The sequence below is a fragment of the Cavia porcellus genome, unplaced genomic scaffold, assembly GCF_034190915.1.
Source record: "Cavia porcellus strain 051 isolate PalLab524CR breed Dunkin Hartley unplaced genomic scaffold, mCavPor4.1 scaffold_27, whole genome shotgun sequence".
In the NCBI taxonomy this organism is placed as follows: Eukaryota; Metazoa; Chordata; class Mammalia; order Rodentia; family Caviidae; genus Cavia; species Cavia porcellus.
Genome location: NW_026947510.1, coordinates 15844336 through 15864989, shown reverse-complemented (window position 1 = coordinate 15864989; position 20654 = coordinate 15844336). Strand labels below are relative to the sequence as shown.

The 20654-nt window shown below is 42.1% G+C and overlaps 1 protein-coding gene across 2 annotated transcripts in view; it reads left to right on the top strand.

Annotated features, from left to right (window-relative positions):
• Positions 1-20654, top strand: part of Pip4k2a (phosphatidylinositol-5-phosphate 4-kinase type 2 alpha) — a 154804-nt gene that overhangs the window by 113418 nt on the left and 20732 nt on the right. For both annotated transcript variants that reach the window (XM_063237931.1, XM_003463876.5), the window contains 2 exons: positions 9740-9886; positions 15022-15060. In XM_063237931.1, the coding sequence (XP_063094001.1) occupies positions 9740-9886; positions 15022-15060 (186 nt within the window). The remainder of the gene's footprint in view (positions 1-9739; positions 9887-15021; positions 15061-20654) is intronic.

The following is a 20654-nucleotide window of genomic DNA, read 5'->3' as shown; positions in this document are numbered from 1 at the left end:
GCAAATGGACTTTCTGACAGCTTCAGAAACTCCATAACCCTTTCCTCCTCTTTTCTTTCCCTTGGTTGTCTTTTGTTTTAATGAAATACATTCTCATTGCAGCTGTATTCTGGAGGGTTGAAACTATCATGAGGCCAACCTATAGAGAAACTGCTTGCTATTTCAGTAACTCTTGCTGGGGTTAGTTGTCTGACAAACTGATCTTCTGCAGTGCAGTGTGGTGGGTAGTTCAGGCCAGGGTTTTAAAACCAACCAGCTGCTTTGAGCTCCCAGCTCTGCCCCCATCCAAAGATGGGACGTTGGTCAAGTTACCGAGCCATTGGACACCTGCTGCTTGGTCTATAAACATTTGAGTAACAGTGTCTTCCTTTCAGCTGTTGTGCTAATTAGGTGAATTCACATTTATAACATGCACAGAATAGTATCTGATATTACATGTTATATAAGATAAATACCATTCTTATATTCAGCTTTTTACGCCCCATTTTTGAAATTATCCCAGAGTGGTATTCAGTCCCCGGGGGCCTGAGTTTGGGGAGTGTGTGGCACAGAGATTTTCCCTAGTCCCAGTGCTTTCCCTTATTTGTTGCCCTGTTTCTGCTTCACTCCACTGCATGCTTAGGAAGGAAAGTGTCATTCGTCAGACCTACGGAAATTTCACAATAAGCATTACACACTCTGGAAATGTCTTTTATTTCATTTGATTTTTTGCTTTGGGTAGAAAAATAACTCAGTGTTTTGGTATCAGTCGTCTTTTCTTCAAAATTGTTAGGCTGTAACATACTCTGGTCTTACAAACAGTAATTATCAGCTGATTAGCTAAAAACTTCCGAAGACATTCATAAAGAAAAAGTATGGTGAAGAGTTCTATTTCTAAGTTACCTATTTTTGTTTGGTTTCTTTCATTGGCCACAATTCATTGGGATATCATAGCTTCAGCTTCAATTAGAATTAAAAGGAAAATGTTTGAAGCCTTTCAGCTAAGACTAAGTATAAAATTAAGACAGTGTTAGTAAAATTTAAGTCTTACAAAACTTACGAAGCAACTTTAGGGAAGTTACAGTTTAAGTGGTTAAGAAATAACTTATGGAAATACTAAGAATAGCTTGTTTTAAGCTTTTAAAATACAAGATTTAAATTTTTTTATTTCAAAGTGAATGGATGATAAAATGATGAAAATTGGTAACGTAACCTAAAATCCTTTCTTGTTGTTTATGTTTAAAAAAAAAAATTAGTCACTTTAGCTGAATCCAAAAGTTATGCCTCAAAAATCTGAACTCCTTTTATTATTTAGCCAGCACCTCAACCTTCAGGACAGGATTTTAGGGTAAGCACTTGACGTTTTTAGGCCCTCCTGAGAGTGTATGTGTTCATCTTCCCCTGGAGGACAGCTTTAGCTGTCACCTCACTGTCAGCTTTAGCAGAGAGGCACCTACCCAGGAAGGGGCGCACACCTATCTGCCAACATTCTGGGAGGCGGAAGCAAGAGGACTGAAGGTTGGAGCCCAACCTGCACAACTTAGAGACTTAGTAAAACCCTGCCTCAAAACAAATATAAAAGGGGCTGGGATATAGCTTAGTGCGACGGCCCTGAGTTCAGTCCCCAGTACCACCAGACTGAGGAATGGCGAGTTTGGTGTCAGCGATGCCAGTGTTCTTCATACTTTCTTGTGAGAAACCTAAGAAGCCAGTGCAGATGCAGAGTGGACTCTGGTGAGCCTGAGGTGCTCCTGAGCAGTGCCAATGAGCTTGCAAGTAACAGAACCGCATCTGTGTTTTAGAACAGACCATTCTGAGCACTCTTCTGACTGCCCCTTGGTTTGGTTTTGTTTTTGAGCTAGAGCCTTGCCATATTTGCCCGGGCTATCCTCTTCCTGCCTCAGCCTTCCAAGCATCCTGGCTGACAGGCCCACATCACTGCACCCAGCTTGGTTTTCTTGCTTACTCTCAGAGTGGTCAGTACTTTCGTTTTAAGTCTTGTAAATGCTATAGGTAAACTCCCACAGAAGCTGTGCCACCAGCTGCAGTAGGTGTCTTGCTTGTTTCTCAGAAGTCCCAGGATGGTTTGCTGTCACGGAGTGTCTACCCCACCAATGGTTCTAGGCACGTGCACCTCTCTGATCCCCACATCATGAGTCTTATGTTTGCAGATGTCTCAGGGCAACCCCTGGACGCTCGCTAGCAAGCATCCCTGCAGCCAGATTCCGGAAGTTGCACTTCTGTGCTGCCCTCCCCCTTGAGCCTCTCCAGCAGCTGTGTGTGCATTTGGACCTCTCACTCTGGCCCCCCTGTCTTTAATGTTCTGTTTCTGTCTCCAGACATCTCTGCCCATTCTGTGTAAGTTCCTCAGCTATATCACCCAGTCCTCATGGTTCCTTCTTGTGTTCTGATCTGTCATCTCACCTGTTCAGTAAGTTTTTTCATTTTAAGTTATCTTTTTCATTCCAGTTTTCTGGACGATTTCTTACAATCCACCAGTCCATTCCTGGTCTGTTGTGATACGCTCATCTCTGAAGCTGCATCTTTCCGTTCTTTAAAACACTTCCTGCATATTACAGATAGTCAGAATCCCTGCTACCCTGGGTGCCTGCAGTAGCTGTCTCGTGGCTGCCAGCTCTCATGCCGTGCTGTGCCAAACTCACTCAACTTAGGGGTCCAGGTATCAACCAAGGTCGGCACCTATCCATAACAGCAGGAAGAAGGAGGCTCAGACAGGGAAAAGTCAGGCTGCCCCCCTGGCTGTGCCCAGCCTCAGCCAGGTTTAGAGGACAGAGGAGCTTTGCACCAACAGCCTCTGTGTTGGACCAAAGTGACAGGCCACCGTGTTGGCCCCGGCTGGCCAGGAGTTGCCGCAGCTAAGCCACCTGCCCCCACAGTTCCACAGCCAGGCAGCTGGGACCCGAGGACCACTGCTCCTGCCTTGCTGTGTGTTTGCTGGCTTAGTGAGCTCATTTCTTACCCTTGGTCTCTGAAAGATCTGGCCTCCTGAAGTAGAGAATTGTTCCCCAAGAGTCTGTCGCTGCAGGAGAAAGTGCCCCTATCAGCTCGCTTCAGGCTTCTGCGAGGCTGGCAGCCACAGGCTCCCCTCCCATCTCGCCCAGCTCTCCCTGCACAGTGCCCCCAGCACCTCTTGGCTGTGGCCAACCCATGCCCCACACTTGCCCAGATCCCAGCCCCAGGCATGGCCACTCAGACCTGGGTTATGGGCTGTTGGTGGGGCCAGAGGCTGGGTCTCCTCCATCCCTCCGAGGCGCGCCCGCCAGTGCAGATGCCCAAGCAGCTGTTCTGCTTCTCGGTTACAGCAACCCCTGTCTGTGCCCACATGATGCACCTCACACAGTTACTCCTGTCTGAATGAAGGTACCTGTGGATCTCTATGGTCACGCGTAACAGATTGGAATCCGGAGCGTCTGCATTTGCATAGGCACCTATTAGGTGTTATCTCTGTCCTGAGAATTGCTGTAAACACTACCTTACTGGGAGGGTTCGTTCCTTTTAAGTCATATTTCCTAACCTTTAAGAAAAGCACTAGAATTTTGGTTGTTTATTTGCTTAAATGTAGTCATTCTTATAACTTCTCTTGTAACTTCAAAGTTATTTAAAAGCAGATTAAATTACTGTATTGTGACTGACATTTATAGACACCATTATTCCAAAACAAACCAAGGTAGGAATTCAAAGGAAGTTTGGATTTTTATTTATTTGAATATTGTAAAACGAGCAGTCCACACCTTCAGTCTGGCTGGCTTGTTTCTTTCCTTCTGCTTCCCTCTCCCTTCCCCTCTGTGTCTCCCCCCACGCTCTGCCACTTTCCCACCCACCTCATCCCTCTCTTCCTGCTTCCTCCTCTTCCTCTCCCCTCCCTCTCTTCCTTCCTTCATACCTTCCTTCCTTCCTTCCTCTCTCTCTCTCTCTCTCTCTGTCTCTCTCTGTCTCTCTCTGTCTCTCTCTGTCTCTGTCTTTGGAGTGATCTGTAAAATAGCCAGAGGGGCACAATAAGAACTACAGATAATTTAACCTTTCAGGAACATTAAATAAAACAAGACTTTACATTAAAGTACTAATTTGATGCCATATTAAATTATCACTTCAAGTATCTTCACAAAAAAATGAGTGAAACGTGATAATAACAGCAATTTCCAACAGCCAGAGCCCAGGTTCACACTGTCACACAGAGATATAAATATTTATCTGCTGCGGCATGTCACTTAGGATGGCCTCCTGAAACCTTCAGTCAGCTGTGAATCTCTTAGCGGCATTTCATTCTGCATGAGAGGAACAACAAATCGGGATTCATAATACTCGTTATTCTTGGTGCTTTCCTGCTAGCAAAAGGGAACTGAGAGCTTGTGGCTGTTACATTTTCTATTGTTTTTGAGTTTACTTCCATAATGTCAGTTTGTCAGTCCACCACTATTCTAACAAACCGTTTACCAGAAAAAGTTATAGGGAAAATGAAGGAAGACAGAAAGATTGTCTGTATTGTTAACATCAAGACCTGATCTATAAGTAGATGTTTTTAAAAGATGACAGCAAACAATAACTGTTCATGTTGGAAATGCCAGTTACAGTTTGAACGTTATCAGCAAATATGAAAGTTTCTGAGAACACTTCAAAAGCCACTCCATGACACGTAATGCAGGGAGGTGATATGAGGCCACAGCTATAACAATGCCAGAATGACCGGTGCTTCATAAAAACAGTCTTTAAAAATGCAGACACAATCTTTAGAAGTGCAGATGTAGTGAGTGGAACATAGAAAATGCAAGCTGACCCTCAGAACAGTTGTGATCAATTTAGCTTCTGAGATCACTAGTGGCTGATAATTTTGTTTACTTGTTAGATTGGGAGTCAGAACTCAGCGCCCATTCATAGGAAGCTTAGTATCATTGCCGGTAGTGTCCAACTGTTACAGGTGCCGAACTGCTTCTTTGATGCATTCAAGAAGAGCTAGGTTCCAGTGACCTGGAAAGCCAGAAAGGTAGCGGTAACAAGTAACACTGATCCGAGAGGAATGCGCCAGGTGAAGACGCCAGGTGCAGGGAGCTATGGGGAAAAACACGCAGTGTCTCTCCCAATGATGCTCTTCATTTCTGAGCTACACTAGGGATGGCCAGTGTTGCTCAGGGACGGTCCGTTTGTAGCCTGCTCCCTGTAGGACTGCAGAGTGGCCAAGGGCAAGTTAGCCAAGTCATGAGGGCACCAGCTAAGACACTGATTTAGCAGGCAGGAGACACCAACATTATGTCCTTTAGCCAGGAAAAAATAATTGCCTGATAGCTGTGACAGAGTAATAATTGAATGAGAGAAATATTTGTATTTTTTTATTTGTTTGTTTGGTTGGTTGGTTTTTGCAGTGCTGTTGGTCAACCCCAGGGCCTGTGCTTGTTGGAGCTATATCCCAAAACAATATTTTTACCATTCTTAAAGAGAGGCTATAAGGATTAAATGGATACTTTTTTGTTGCAATCTGAAAATTAAGTTGGTAGAGTGGAAAAATCAAAGATTCCGTAAGGTGTGATTGCATGAACAAAGCTAGAAAGAAGTAGATAGATGCAGATGAAATATTTAAGAAAGCTAAATAATAGATTATTAAAGAAAAACATGACATTGCTCCATTTTTGAATCATTTATGGACAAGTTATTTTATTAATTTTTCTATGATAAAGTTCTTAAAAGGGAAGGTTCCTAGAGTTGTGATCCTAAAAGCAACAAAAGGTAGAAATAATTTTTAATCTTTTTTCATATTTATAGAAATACTACCTCACCGTGTAGAGAAACGCACAGACGTAGGCAGCATATTCATTTCTGGACAGGATCTAGGAGCACCCTGGAAGCTAGGCGTTCCCATCGGTGCGCCCCCTTCCTCTCTCCTCGCCTCCCGCCCTCCCGCATCTTTCTCCGGCCTGAGTCCTCTGCTCCCTGTCTTCGCTCTTCTTCCAAAGCAGCGAGGCTCTCCCCTGTGCATCACATCTCAGTAGCATGATTGCAGTAGAATATGGCTTTTGTCCAAAGGCAAGCTGAAGGGGATAACCTCAGACTGCCGCACACCGGAAGCGGGGGTTTAAAGTGATCGCATCATGTGTCAGCTTTGGAAGTTCACAGACACTTGGGCATGTTGGGAGTATTTTAAATGCATTCTCAAATCGTTATAAACGCTGCTTTGCCCTTATTTAATAGCACATTGGTATTGCTAGAATTGTGAATCCTCTCTTCCTCCTTTCCCAAAAGCCATGTGTCCACATTCACCCCCGTGGTAACCAGAAGTTTTTCTCAGGTTAACATCCTTAAACAATTATTTTTGACACCCCCTTTCCTCCTGTTGAGGCTGACATATGCCTTGTTTCCTGCTTTTTCCTCCTGTAGTAGTCTTTATTCATCATGATATCGTGAAAAAGTCTGGAGTTTCCATTTCATCATAAATCACATTGAATTTTTTTTTTCTGCTTTCAAACCCCAGAATTTTCCTATTTGCAACACCCAGAGGTAAGAGTCATGGTCTCCTCCAGTCTTTCCACTGTTCCCTGCTGCTGTCACAGGCACACTCACGGTGTTGGCAAATAATGAAGGCTTAGTAAGCATTTTTAAAGTGAGCCTATGAATGAATATGGGGAGTGATGAAAGCATTTTTTAGGGTTCAGGAAAATGGAGAAATCTCAAATTACCAGTAACACTTTGGTATACTTTTCATGATGCAAGTTCCATGTTAAGAACTTGTAATTAATTTAATCATCACAAAAATCCTATAAATTAAGTCCTGTCATAACACCTGTTTACAAGTGCAGACAGACAGGAAGGTTCAAAAACTCACCCAAGATCACACAGCTTGTGAATGGATCCTGACCAAGAGCTTCAGGCCATTTGTGACTGAGTGGTACACCAAGCTGTGAGCTCTGGCTCTGGCTTAGAGGTCACCTCTAGCTGTTTTCTGTGTGTAGGAGACTCTAGTAGAAATGCATGCTGGTATTGGGTTTGTGGATAGCCTTTCCTACATCAGCTGGTGAGGAGTCTGAGGGGTACCTTCAGCTCTCAGTACCACCGCCAGCATGGAGCAGCAGCATCATGCCCAGCTACAGTGGTCCCGCCCTCAGGTCCACAGCCCCAATTGAAAAGCAACAGTGCATCTTTCTCCCTGTGTCCCCACCCAGAAATTAGTGGGTAGCATTTTCTTTTCTGTAAAATTTTGACTCATAAATATTTTCCAAACCTTTGACTCAACTGTAGCCTATCAATACTGAAATCTAGTAGATATGCTTATTATGACTGGTAGTTTTGTACGTATTTATATAATTCAGAATCTTGAAATTCAGCTCATCAGGGAGCCAAACCTTTAAAAATGAGTGCTTGGAGCTGCTTGTTGATAGGGAATCCAATTTGATCTGGTTGTTGTTGTTGTTGCTTTGTGTCATAATTTATCCTATCTTAAAGGGAGAGATGGTGTAGAGCATAAGCTGAGTTAATATTTATTTCTTTTTTTAAAAAGATAGAAAAAAGCCTGTGAGTGGTTTCCTGTATACTATTCAAGAGGGTTTCTTTTAACATTTGTCACCATGATCATGATTAATGTTCTGTGTGAGCCGAGCAGGCTGTAGCTCTGCAGAGACATTTTCTACTGGCAGAGCTTCTGAAGGTGGCCCAGGATCACAGTCCTCTGAGTAGAACAGCATGAAGAGGGCTCAGGTAGCCATTGCCCAGTGTGGGACCGTGTTTTGTAGGCCTCAAACACCTACCACATGCACAGACACACAAATACCACACACACAAAATACCATCACAGCGTCTCCCTCTGAGCAAACCCAGGACAGGACTGTGAGGTGAGTGGGTTTGGAGCACAAGATGTATAGATGTAACTTGATTGCTTAATAGGATTTTGCATGAAAATTAATAGCATTAATCATCTTCACTTGGAAGGAGTGCACAGTTGGTACATTACATGGCTTTAGGTATTTTGACATGCAGTATCATTATTCCACCCTCACGACCACCTTTGAGATGGGAATTTTGGTGCTCATGTTCTGGCAAGTGAAACCAAGAATGTCAGAGTAATTTAGTAACTTACCCAAAATCCCACAGCTAGCAAGTGGTGGCCCCAGGATATTTGCACACATCTTTCTGGCTCACAAACCTACCTCCTCTGCACCCTGCATGTGTGGCACCAGTGCCTGCAGCCTGTTGAGACCCCTCCAACTACTTTTTTCCAGGGGTGGGGGCCAGCTACCATTTTTATTTCTTTAATCACATGTGAGAAATTTTCTTTTCAACCAGGAACTATTTACCACCTGTTATACATTAGCAAAATGCAAGGCAATTTATTTTGTTCTGTAAGGAGAGGAATAGAAAATGTTCCAGGCATCTGATTTCAAATAACAGGATGAAAGTCTACTCATAAAGTGCATTGAATTAAAATGTATAGCTCAGTTATTGTGCATGAGAAAAGAGAGACTGGAGCATTTTTAAAATTTGTCCAACATGTGGGTAACAAAAATTAAATTCAGATACTGATGCTGCTCTTTTTTTTTTCTTTAATGATTAGGAAAAAGAGTAAAGATTTACTAATTCTTAAGATGGTTAAATATTGCCAGGCTTGAGTATTAATAGTGTTTACCACTGAAAAGCTTGGTGAAACATCCTAATTCTTTTTATTAAATGAGCATTGTTTTAAAAAAGAAAGTTAAAGCAGTATATGTAACTTTTTAAAGGAGCAGAATTTCCCAGAACACAGCTATTATCCATGTAGTGAGCATTGCTGCAGGCATCTCTGGGTAAAAATACACAAGATGTACAGTGTTTACTAAACTGGAATTATGATATTCATGCTGTTCATTAATCTGTAAATTTGACACGTGTCATTGACAAAAAGGCATTTAGCATCCTCTTTTCCTTTTTTTTTTTCTTTCTTTCTTTTTTTTTGGCCTTTTGAGACAGGATCTTACTGTGCAGTTCAGGCTGGCCTTGAGCTTACTTTTTAACCCAGGCTGGTCTCCAATTCATAGTGATCTTTCTGCCTCAGCCTCCTGAGTGCTAGAATTAAAGGTATGTGCCACCAGTTACAAGAAAAACCTAGCTTTCTTTTGGGACCCCTTCCAGGAGAAGTAGCTCCATCTTGTGGCTTTGGGGTGTGCTCATTGAAGACTTGTGTTTTTGCAACCATCATCGGCAGTGGCGGCAGCTCTGGGATTTGTCCAGTAGAGTGTGGAAACCAGTGCAGGCCACAGAAGTCTGGTCTTATCTAGAGCAAGGGCCCCTTCACACTTCTGCTCTCGTAGGCTACTCTGCTCGCAACAGTAAAGTCTCAGAAATAGAGAACCTGGGCCTCTGACTCTCAACCTTGTTCTTTCCTGCTTAACTCTGACTTGAGCACCGTTAAGGAAGCTGGTCTTTGTGGCCAGGTCCCTTTGCCTCAGCAGCATAATCATCCCCAGGGCTTCTGCCGTGAAAGATAGGGATCCTCAGTGCATGTAAGGGGTCCCAGAAAGGCGAGTCACTTGTGCCCCTCCTGCCTTGCACCATCATTTCTACATTTTGACTAAAAATTGGTTTAGAATGTTAGAAAAAAATCTTTAGCGATAAAATTGAACTGCATCATCTGGGTGCAGATGGTAAGCACAGACCCGAGAGGTGAGCACTACAAATTTGGTCATTTTCTTTAATAGACATGTGATGGAGATTATCACTTTATATAAACACACATCTCAATAAGCATGCTTTGATTGGATTTTTTTCTTTCTCTCCTGTACAGTATATAGTGGAATGTCATGGGATTACCCTTCTTCCCCAGTTCTTGGGCATGTACCGGCTTAATGTGGACGGAGTTGAAATATATGTGATTGTTACAAGAAATGTGTTCAGCCATCGTTTATCTGTATACAGGAAATACGACTTAAAGGTGAGATTCACTTTCTGCACTTTTGTTAAGAGAAGCTTATTCTTCCATGTATAAATGTTGTAATTAATCTTATAAAATGCTTGGGAGACGCTCAGAGCTTAAAAGTAGTCCTAGTGCACCAACTAGCAGTGCCCCTTCAGATTAAACCATCAGTGCACGCCAGCTTTACCAAAGGATACTTTTACATTTAGAGAGATCCTTCTGTTTATTCATTACCAGCCACCTGCCAGCCACTATTCTAGGCACAGGGAACAGTGTGATAGACAAACCAGAACAAGTCTGCACTCGAGGATCAGACATTTTGGTAGAAAAAGACAGACAATAAGTAAAAGTTGAAGAGTCACATAATATACTAAGGAAGTGATAAATGCTATAGACAGAAATAAAGAGAAGGTACCACACTGTTTTATATAGGATGTCAGGGTAAGTTTGTCTAGAAGGTGACACTGGAGCAGACTTGAAGGAGATGAGGGAAGATTCCTGGCAGAGGGAAAGGCCCTGAAACAGGCCATTTCAATAACTTGGGAGTTGCTGAAATTCTGAGAATGGCCTGACGTGCTCTGACTTCTAGGATCAGTGTCTCGGGGCAAAATGTCCAGGTTAGAAGCTGGCACACTATGACCTGCCTGCATTCCAAATCCAACTCAGGGGCCATTTTGTAAATAAAGTTTTATTGGAATATCATCATACCCATCATTTATAAATTGACTGTGGCTGCTTTTGCACAATAGTGGCTGAGTAGAACAGGAACTGTGAGGACTGTTAACAACAAGAAAGACTGACATATTTGCTTTCTAACCCCTGGAAATATTTGTCTACCTCTAGTCTTTAACAGCTGGTGCTCAAGATTTTTGGGCTTAGGACCCTTTTGCATTAATTCTGTAGGCTGTATCTATAGATGTCTATAAAAAGAAATTAAAATAAGAAATAGTAAAATGTCCATTATAGTAACCATTTCATCTTAACTTTTTATGAAAAATAACTTTTTCAAAAGCAAAACATAGCCAGAAAGTAACAGCATTTGCAAAATCTGTAATGTCTGAATTAATGTAAGACAGTTGGAATATCATCTGATTGTATTGTCAGTCTGTTGTGGTGTTATTTAATTGAAATAAGTGAAAATTTGACATGCAAATATTATAGGTAGTTGGAAAGGGAAAAATTAATAACTTTTTCAGATCATTGGTATTCTTTGATACAACACTAAAACTGGATAGTTGATAATTTCTCAAAGCTTAGATACATTGTATAATCTGAGATGTCAGTGAACTTTTCACTTTTTAAAAAATTTTCCCAAACACCTTATAGAGGTATCTCAGTTTATGAATTTACCTCATTCTACGATTCTGGAAAAGATGGCCACATTTGTGCAGAGTTTGCAAACAAAAATAAAAATTTGCCAAATTCTTCTGTTTGCAAACCAAAGCATTTTGTGAACTGAGGCACCGCACTGTATTTTGATGCATCTGGTGTGTTTTAACTGAGCAGGTGTAGTAGGATTTCCTTGCTGTTACAATCATTATTAAATGCCACTGGTCTCTGTGTGCACCGCCCTGAATGTGTGGTTTGGCTGCCCTGCACTTGTTAGAAACAGATTGGTTCACTGAATTATGTGGCCTGAATATTTGACCTTCTAAATATGTAGAATCAAACCTTCTAAATATGTAGAATCAAAAATTAAGTGGCCCCTGCCCAGAGTCCTACCACTGCGGAATAAGGCAGTAGGATCTAGAGTTTGAGCTCAGCCTGGGCAACTTAGCAAAAACTGTCTGCCTTGGGTTTAATCCCCAGCAGGATTTAAAAGAAAAATCCCGTTAGTATCACCAACCACCGGTCTCATTGGAAGCTAGGAAGCTCAGGCGCAGATACAAGTTTTTCACAATTCTGGTTCTCACTTGAAAGCTCTTTATCTTTGGCAACAAATTGTGTCATTTGTTTCCTATGAAATGACAGTACATAGCACCCCTCTTCCACAGCTCAGGCAAAGCTTGTTGCTTTGTTCATTGTTGAGAAAATATTTGTCAGTTTGTAAGATCTGAACAAGTATAGATTGTCAGTTGTTTTTTCTAGAAAAGAGGTTGTTTTATGAAAAAGATGGCTGATTCACCTCTGAACTGTAACTGTGACAGACATGGTTTTTAGAGACCCTTTCTTTACAAACAGAATGTTTTTTGCACATTTCCTACACAGAGCAGGGAAAAGAAGTGCCCACCAGAATCAAGATCTGATGAAATTCCAGGTTATTTGCTTCATCGGGGACATTCTTCAGTGATGCTGGGGTTTGGTTTGGTTTGGACTTGGTTTTTATTTGTAATGACAAATACTATTGGTACCATTTTATGTGACTGCTTGACTTGGGCTAGTTGCTAACAGTTTTTCTACCACTGACTTTTGCAGCATCCAGGAGAATATCAGAACAGGGAAAAGACAAGAAATGTTTCAGTATATTATAAAAGTGGTTTGGACTTTGCAGAGTCCACATTTTGAGAAATGTTGGTATACATGAAGGAAAGGGTCCGAGTGTGAGCTCACACAGACTGCCTTGCCCTGTTCTGTCCCTTAAGTCTTGCCTCCAGCATCACGTTCTCCTTACCTTGCACAGGGCCACGCGGGCTGGTGCTTTCAGCAAGCATCTGCAGTGCAGCCATCACTGCTGAGTGTTTCAGGGCCCAGACATTGGCCTAACCGTCACATCAGAAAGTGGGGGTGACCTGTGAAGCTGGATTTAAGACTTGTTAAGCCATGAGTTGCTGGATATTTATGAGTCTCCTTTTTTTATCTGCTAACACAGGGATGACTACCTGAGTTTCCAGGGGTTGGTGGAAGGATTGAGATACATATGTGTCACATGCAGCATGTAGAACTGGTTGTCACATCCTTTTGCTGGTGTGTGAATGCCCACTGGGCAAATATTTCATGCTATTTTTTTCCCCATGCAATGCCTAAAGCATTGCCCTTTACAAGTAGACATCCAATGACCATATCTAGATGTAAATTGGATATTGTCTTAATTTGCCTCGCATTTCATGATCTCTGCTCCCTCTTTGTCTGGTAGAATCAAATAAATTCTATTCCTGACAGTGCTTTCATTGTGATGGGACCTGTGCAGTTGGCATCATTTCATGGCTCCAACTCTTGGTTTACGTACTAACCTTACTTTTCTAATGTTTTTCTTTGCATTAATTTAAACTTGGATGAGTCCTTTTTTTTTTTTTTTCCTGAGCTAGTGGTCTGCCCTTGTGTAGAATGGACGCTTCCCTGAGAATCAGAAGTAGGGGAGGAATTACATTGTAGGAGGGAAAATGTGCAGAAACCCACAACTTGGTTAGGAATGCAGAAGTAAATACTTCTTTTTCTGCCCAGCAGCATAGACAATGCTCATGTACTTCAAATCACCCCCTGCTTTTTAGTTTGATGAAACATTGTGGGGAAACGCTGTGTGGAGGAAACTATTTGTGGCCCCTGTGCAGGAATCACCAAAGGGAGAAAAGGAGATGGTTGCAAATGACAGGTGCTGGGTTTGGACTGAGAGCACTCTGTGGGGTGGCTGTGTGATCCTTGGGTTTCCCTTCATAAATGATTCATATGCCAAGTCAGCAGAATGCTTCCCCACCTGGTCCCCAAGACACCTGTAGCTTTTACCCTGGGCAGCCATCAGGCTCTCACAGACACCAGTCCTGAGACCCTGTGCACCAGGGGAGGGGAGAGCTATGTCTGGTGGACCCAAGCCTGATATTGACCTCTTCCCCAGTACGAAAAGCTTGGTCAGCCCCAGTTTCTGCAAGGGTAACTGTTGGCCTCTGCACAGCCTTATCGGTGCCTGAGCTGCTTGCTGAGAGCTAGTGATACTGTACAAATGTTAATCTGTCTGCAAATGGCTAAGCTAGGAGCTACTTTCACTTTGTCCAAGTCAAATACAAGTTTCTTTTAATGATTGACCAGGTTAATTATCCCAGGGCAGTAGCTGTATAGTTACGAAGTGGTCAGGTTAACAAATAGTTCCACGACCTAGCATGAGCACAGGTATCCACAGCTGGAGAGGGAAGCAGGCCGCTAACGGGCTGTGATCCTCCTCCACCCACTTAGTAAATGCGGAACATCTGAACTGCATGGGACATCACCACGGAGTGCCACAGAATAAGGAGTAGTTGTGTTAGCAGATTCAGGGAGCCACTGGACCATTTATTTCCCACTTCTTCTGAATTAAACTCTTCCACAAAAAAGTTTGTGTTTGAACTCTACCCTGAAAGCCTCCCCATCGGTTTCAGAGGTGGGAGCATTTCATCTTAGGCAACCAGAGCTCAGTGGCACTTTTGAAAACTTCTGAGATGCACTGAGTATTGCCAAGGTCAAGGACCGTGTTGTTGCCCACTTCTCTCTCCACTCAGCACAGGGCCTGGCACAAAAGAGATGCAAGTAAACGTGTGACTCTGAAGGAACAGTCAAAGGAAAGGGGTCAGAAAGTGCCCACAGGGGGCGCGTTTGTACATTAGGAGAAATTCCCTCAGTAACTGGATTCCTGGAAGAAACTGTTATAGAGAAGGCAGTCCGAAGTCAGGCTGCCTGTGTCTGGAAGACACAGCATGAGGAAGGGACAGTGTGCATCCCAGCAGTCTCTGAGGCCAGCTGATGGACATTCCCTCTGTAAAGACAGACCCATCGTTTTTGGTAATTGATGCAGGCGATATGGTTTTGGTCCAGTTATTGTTTGTGCCTGGCATGGTGTCAAATGCCTGTAATCCCAGCACTTGAGAGGCTGAGGCAGGAGATCCACATGAGTCCAAGGTCAACCTGGCTACATAGCAAAACCCTATCTCAAAGAAAAATAAAGTTATTGTTCGAGTAAGTCTCAGGTTTTCCAGCAGGTGGGTAACAACTGGAGAAAGACAAGACAGGTGAGCATGACAGGGACAGGGCTGGAGAAGGTGGGCAGTGGACAAGAATCTGCAGGAAAGGCTACAGACCAGCCAAGAACTATCATCGGGTCGGGCCCCACGCTCTGTCAGGGTGGTCCTAGAGCAGAGCATTGCTCGCACATTGCTGTGCTCTGTCCAAGGCCATCTTCATACGTAACTACTCATGTGAAACCCAGGCCTCGTGAGTGTGCATGTGTTTATGATTTCTTTGTGTTTCAGGGCTCCACGGTGGCTAGAGAAGCGAGTGACAAGGAAAAGGTAAGCACCGTGATGCACACGTGCCCGAGTGGGCATGGGGTCTCTCCTGTCGGTTCTTCTGTCTCGGCTTCCTCCACTGTGATCCCTGCCCTTCCCCACGGCTGCTCCCACTGCAAAGTGCGGGGTGGTGATCAGGTGGGAGTGTGGGTGAAGGAAACATTTCACATGCGACAAGCTCTGAAAACCCAGCCAGCTGCACAGCATGCTTATCAAAGATAGGGGCCAGGGCTTGGAATGTCCGACAGGCCCGGGACAGGGACGGGTCCCAAGGCCACAGTGCCCCCCACTAACCATATGTGGCCTTGAAAAGTGTCTTTGCCTCTCTAAAATCCATTTTCTCACCTATAACATGTTGATGTGAATGAGCTTCAGATTCCTTTCCTGTAAGGCATGATTAGAGTATTTTCTTGCTTTAAAAAAGAGACCACATCTTTTTATCTTTTCCTGACTTGTCGGTGATATTTAAATCATACTTAGTTTTAATATTTCATAGGATGATAAAGTCAATTTCAAACGTTGGTCTGAATAAGAATTGGGGAAGTAGTTTCCTGTTTGTAAATCTAAACCAACTGAAAGCACCATGTGCTTCCATGCTAGGTACCTCAGCCCCCCCCCACATACACCACCACCCCCCACCCCACCCCCGTCAGCAGTGATGTTGTTGTTGTTGCTGTTGTTATTGTTGTTGTTGTTGTTGTTGTTCTGCAGGCCTTGGTATGTGCTGTGCAATTGCCAGGTCGCTGAGCCCTAGCCCCAGCCCTACTCATAGCTGTGAAAGTTACGCCTTCTTAACTGTTCCATCTGAAAGCTAGACTCAAGAATTTTCATTTTGTTTTGTTTTTAATTAAATTCTTTTAGGTTGATATCATTTGCTTTTGATTTGAATTTTACAAATTTGCACATCTGTTTTCCTTTATGTACTTATTTACGGCTTGGTGTTTTTGATAATTCATCTTTCAGCAGGTCAAGGCTCTGAAAGGTCACCTCAGCCATTCTTGTGTGTTACAGATGCTCCCTGGGAAGAGAGGAGGAAATAGTTTGAAGTGAGGAATGCAAAAGTCATATAAGTTGATACCGAGCAGAGTGCGCGCCTAGGCAGGCAGGCAGCAGGGCCTCTCCTCTCTCCCACAGTTTATTTATGATCTAGAAACATACATGCAACTGTCATAGATCAAATAAAATGTATGAATGAAGCCTAACTCTTTTAAATGTTGGATTTTTAAGTTATTTTTTAAAGTTTTCTTTCAAGTTTTCTTTCTATAATATTTTTGACTTTCAAAAAAGCAAAACATTGTTTTCCTTCACAAGTAAAACTATAAATGCTGTCAGACAAGTCACTAGTACCTCTAATTCAAAGTATTTGGGGAAGGCTAAAAAAATTTGTTTCCTGCCTTTTAACCTTTTCGAGATAAAACTAAATGATTTGCAGAATTATTTTTATTACTATCACTATGTAATGATATTCCCTGAAAAATGATTGCTATAGTGCATAAACGGTTTCTAGAGACTCTCCATTGACACGGTAATCTTAATTAGGTATTAGTAATCTCAGTTCTTGCTCTTTTTAGGTTTTCTTTCATTGAAGTCATTATGACTTTTAATTTTCAGTGCTTTTAACTTGTTGATGGCAAGTTTTAAAACTGTCATTTTAAATATTTAGTAGTATAGGTACAGACAAGTTCCATCCATGGATTTCAACTTGACACATAACTAGTGTGATTTGCATTAGCATAATAATGAAGATGGAACTGAGAGAAATAAGGAAGTTATATTCTAACAATAATGGAATCACTTTCATTGCAACAAGTTTCAGAACATGCACATACAGATGTCTTGAATTTTTTTTAAAAAGAGCAGAACAATGCTTTAAAAAAAATTGTCAGATTCTGACAGCTGCTATGACTTGTTTTATTCCGTAATTCTTTCCTCTTTAATGGAAGGGCATCTTCCATTCATGGCTCCAGCAGTTTTGCCTCCTCTAAATGAGACAGAGAAATGCGAATCTCCCTGGTGGTCGATCTTTTCACAGCTGCGCTGCAATTCCAGTGTGACATCAAATTAGTAATTATAGTTGAGCAGACTGCTTTTTACAAATGACAGTCTTAGCATGCTGCCAGCTAGCAAGCTACTCAGCAGGGGGTCCAGGGAAGTAAAAGAAAACATAACTGGACTCACTTGATCTCTGGGGGCTTTGACCTGACTCTAAAAAGCCCACGTTCTTGAGAGAGAGAGTCCTGGGGATTTACACAAATATGCATTTTGTTCATCATTCTGCACAGTTCTTCTCAAAACTCGTGTCCGATTTTATTAGGTAAAGCAAAGCCTACGTAATGGAGTCACAGGGTCACAATAAGAAGATTCCTTTTAACATACAACCTTCTCCCTGAAACCCATTTGAAAGAAAACAGCTGCCCTGCAATTGGCATTTGTGTAACTATATTGGCAATAATCATTGTTGACACTTTGATAATGGGCTACAAAAAGCTGCCTTGTCAATTCTTGTGCATTGTAAATTGCACTAGCAATTAAGCGACTGTCACCGGCTCTGACATTTTACCTATTACTGACTGAAGATTTGGCAGAATTAATCATTAATATCCTTACATCTAAAAATGCTCTCCCAAACCTGTCCTCAGCATTTCTTTTGTGATCTGTAAATTGTAACAAATTATAATTAAGCACTACCTCCCTCTGGTCCTCCTGGCTACAGTTACAGGCAAGGTGGGAAGGATGGGACCCCAGCAGAAGGTACAAAAGCACAGCCGGTGGCCTGGAACCCTTGTTTACTTCTCCCTTAGAAAGTGCTTCCCTCTCCTCAGCAGCAGTCAGACAGGGAGATCATCCAAGGTGGGCCCTCGCAGTTCAGCCACAACTTTTAACATTTTTCTGTTAAAATTCCTTTCCCAGGATGAGCGAGTCCTTTTCCTGTGCCAGCCAGGATTAAGCATAGCCATCCCACCACGCAAGTGCTGGATAGTTTCCCTCCAGGTGGAAGCAGAATTGGTTTCTGAGACCTTAAAAACCAAACTGGTAACTTCCACCTCATGGACCAGAGATGTTTTATAAAAGGGGGATAAGACCAAATAGAAAGTTAGATTCGAGACCCAGCCCTGGGGGAAGGTGAAGGATGGCATTAATGAAAGTTTGGGGGTTTGAAAATTAAAGAATAAGGCTTTGGTTTATCACTGATTCTCATGCTTTAGTGTTCACAAGAATCTCTTGTTTCTCATCGAGCTTTTCTGGACCCTCCTTTGGAAATTCCTTCAGCAATAGACCCACTGGGAAAAGCCCTGGACTTGACAGTCACTAAAACCCAGTCTGTTCTACATCTAGGTTATGGTGGTTTCTGTTACTAAGGGAAGCACCACCGCTACTGATGGAATAAATATTCTGCTTTTCGAGCAAGCAGCTGACTAAGCAAGCCATAAGAACCCTTTGTGTGCAGTGGAGTATTAGTCATAAAGGTGGATGCATTTCAGTTGTTTGTAGGAAAACAGATGGACCTTGAGGCTATAATGTTAAGTGAATAAGTCAGACACAGAAAGGTAAGTATCACATGATTTCTTTTAGATGAGAAATGCAAGAACGATTTGAAGAGCAGAGTAAAGGAGAGATGATAGGAAATGGGGAGGTAGACTATTCCAAGGTGACCCACAGGGCCTGGGGGAAATGGGGCTAAAATGATCAAGATATTATCTATTAATCCCCAAAAATGAGTTTAATTATTATGTATTACAACTATGGAAAGACCCAGTTTCCCAGAGTACCTCCCCGCCATCCAGGGGCGGATGTTAATGCCTCACATGTGCTAGACAAGTGCTCTACCACCAGCCTGCTCCCTAGCCAGGAGCAGGACTTTTCAGCATTTAGTAACATGAACTTCCTCCTGACTGGTACATGTGGGGTGTGAAGGAGAGAGAAAGTCTTGGCATCCTGTGACACTTGTGACATCTCCCAGATTTTCATCCACATGACAGCACTAAAGTCCTTAGCTTTTTAACTTGCTGGCTGAAATGATGTAAAAACTCACTTAACCTTAGATTAATCATTATTTCACTGAAATGAACTTACTTCAGTATCACAAATACACACAAAACAGTGCTCTTAGATTTGGGAGTTTTTTTTTTTTTTTTTTTTAAGCTGCCAGCTTTTATTAAGCTAGTTCTAGGAAGAATTTAGGTAAGATCTTAAAATTCATTATGTGGCCTGGATTTGAGCCAAGATGCTGTAGACATATAATTTTTATAATAAAATAATGATTTTCACTAGGTTAGTGTTAAACAAGAAGCAGTAGGTCTTAGCAACTTCTTGAGTTGGTTGGTTTTTTGGTTTTGGTTTTCTAAACAGTGATTGAAGCCAGGGCGTTCAGTCTAACCTATATCTCCAGCTCCACTATGCTTTTAATTTTGAGATAAGGTCTCACTCTATGGCCCAGGTGCGACTTGAACTTGGAGTCCTCCTTCCTCAACCTTCCTCAGTGCTGGGATTACAGGCATGCGCTACCACTCCCAGCTCGGAACAGACCTACTTGGAAATCCCAATTTTGTGTACAGTTTAACTGTCACTTTACTGCTTGTATAGAAGTAAACTAAAGTTACCACCTTTGACACAGAGTTGTGTTCATTAAAAGTGTGACAGTATCAGAAAAGAAATTTCATGTTTTACATACTAGCTTAAGAATTTTAAGAAATACCAACTGAATCTCACCAACCTTAACAGTTTTAAATGGTAGGTTTACGTAAACTTATCCAGTTTCATGTTTCTAAATTATAGCACTGTTTCACAAGTACATCGAGGTGTGGTTTCTTTCCATATTTTGCATGTAGACATTTAGAATTAAAATATGAAACTCACATCTGGATGCCGGCCCACAGATACATACCTTCTTACTATTTTCAGCGTGAAAATCAGAAGTTAGTACTGACCTGCTAGGAGCCCGTGTAGACACTGTGCTGCTGTAGTTGAAGGAGGTGATTATATGTACTCTTTGTGAGAAAACAGAGTTATCTGTTATATTTGCTCCTTCTTTATAAACTTTTTCCATAGTTGCTAATTTGCCTCTCCATGTATCGAATCTGTAGCTTAACCTTTTCAGGAAGCAGAACTGATTTTACAGTAAGTCTCTAGTGTCTCTTATTACCCAAAATTGATACCACATATAGGATGTTACTCCATCCAATTATTTTTACCCTAGGGTTACCTATAATTTTCTCTCTTACAGAAATACTTGTGCAGTGTATTTTAACCTCATGGATGCTTAATTTTTATGAAGTTTTTTGGCAAACACAACAAAAGGAATTTTATTTTGTTTAAAATGTTTACTTTCATGTAGGCAAGCTTGGAACAAGTAAACGAGGAGCACAGGCAGTGCCCAACATAAGACAATAATTAGTACACATTTTCTAAGCTGTGTGTCCAGCTCAGAGCATTACCCCGTAACAGCTCATCAAAAGGACACCAGGCAGCAATCTTTAACACTGAGGCTTGCAATTAGACTTGGTTTTCCCCAACTGGCTTGCCAAATAAGCCCATGAATCAAAAATTTATTTTATTCTGAGGAACAAGTCCTTTAATCACCAAGAACTGGGATATGT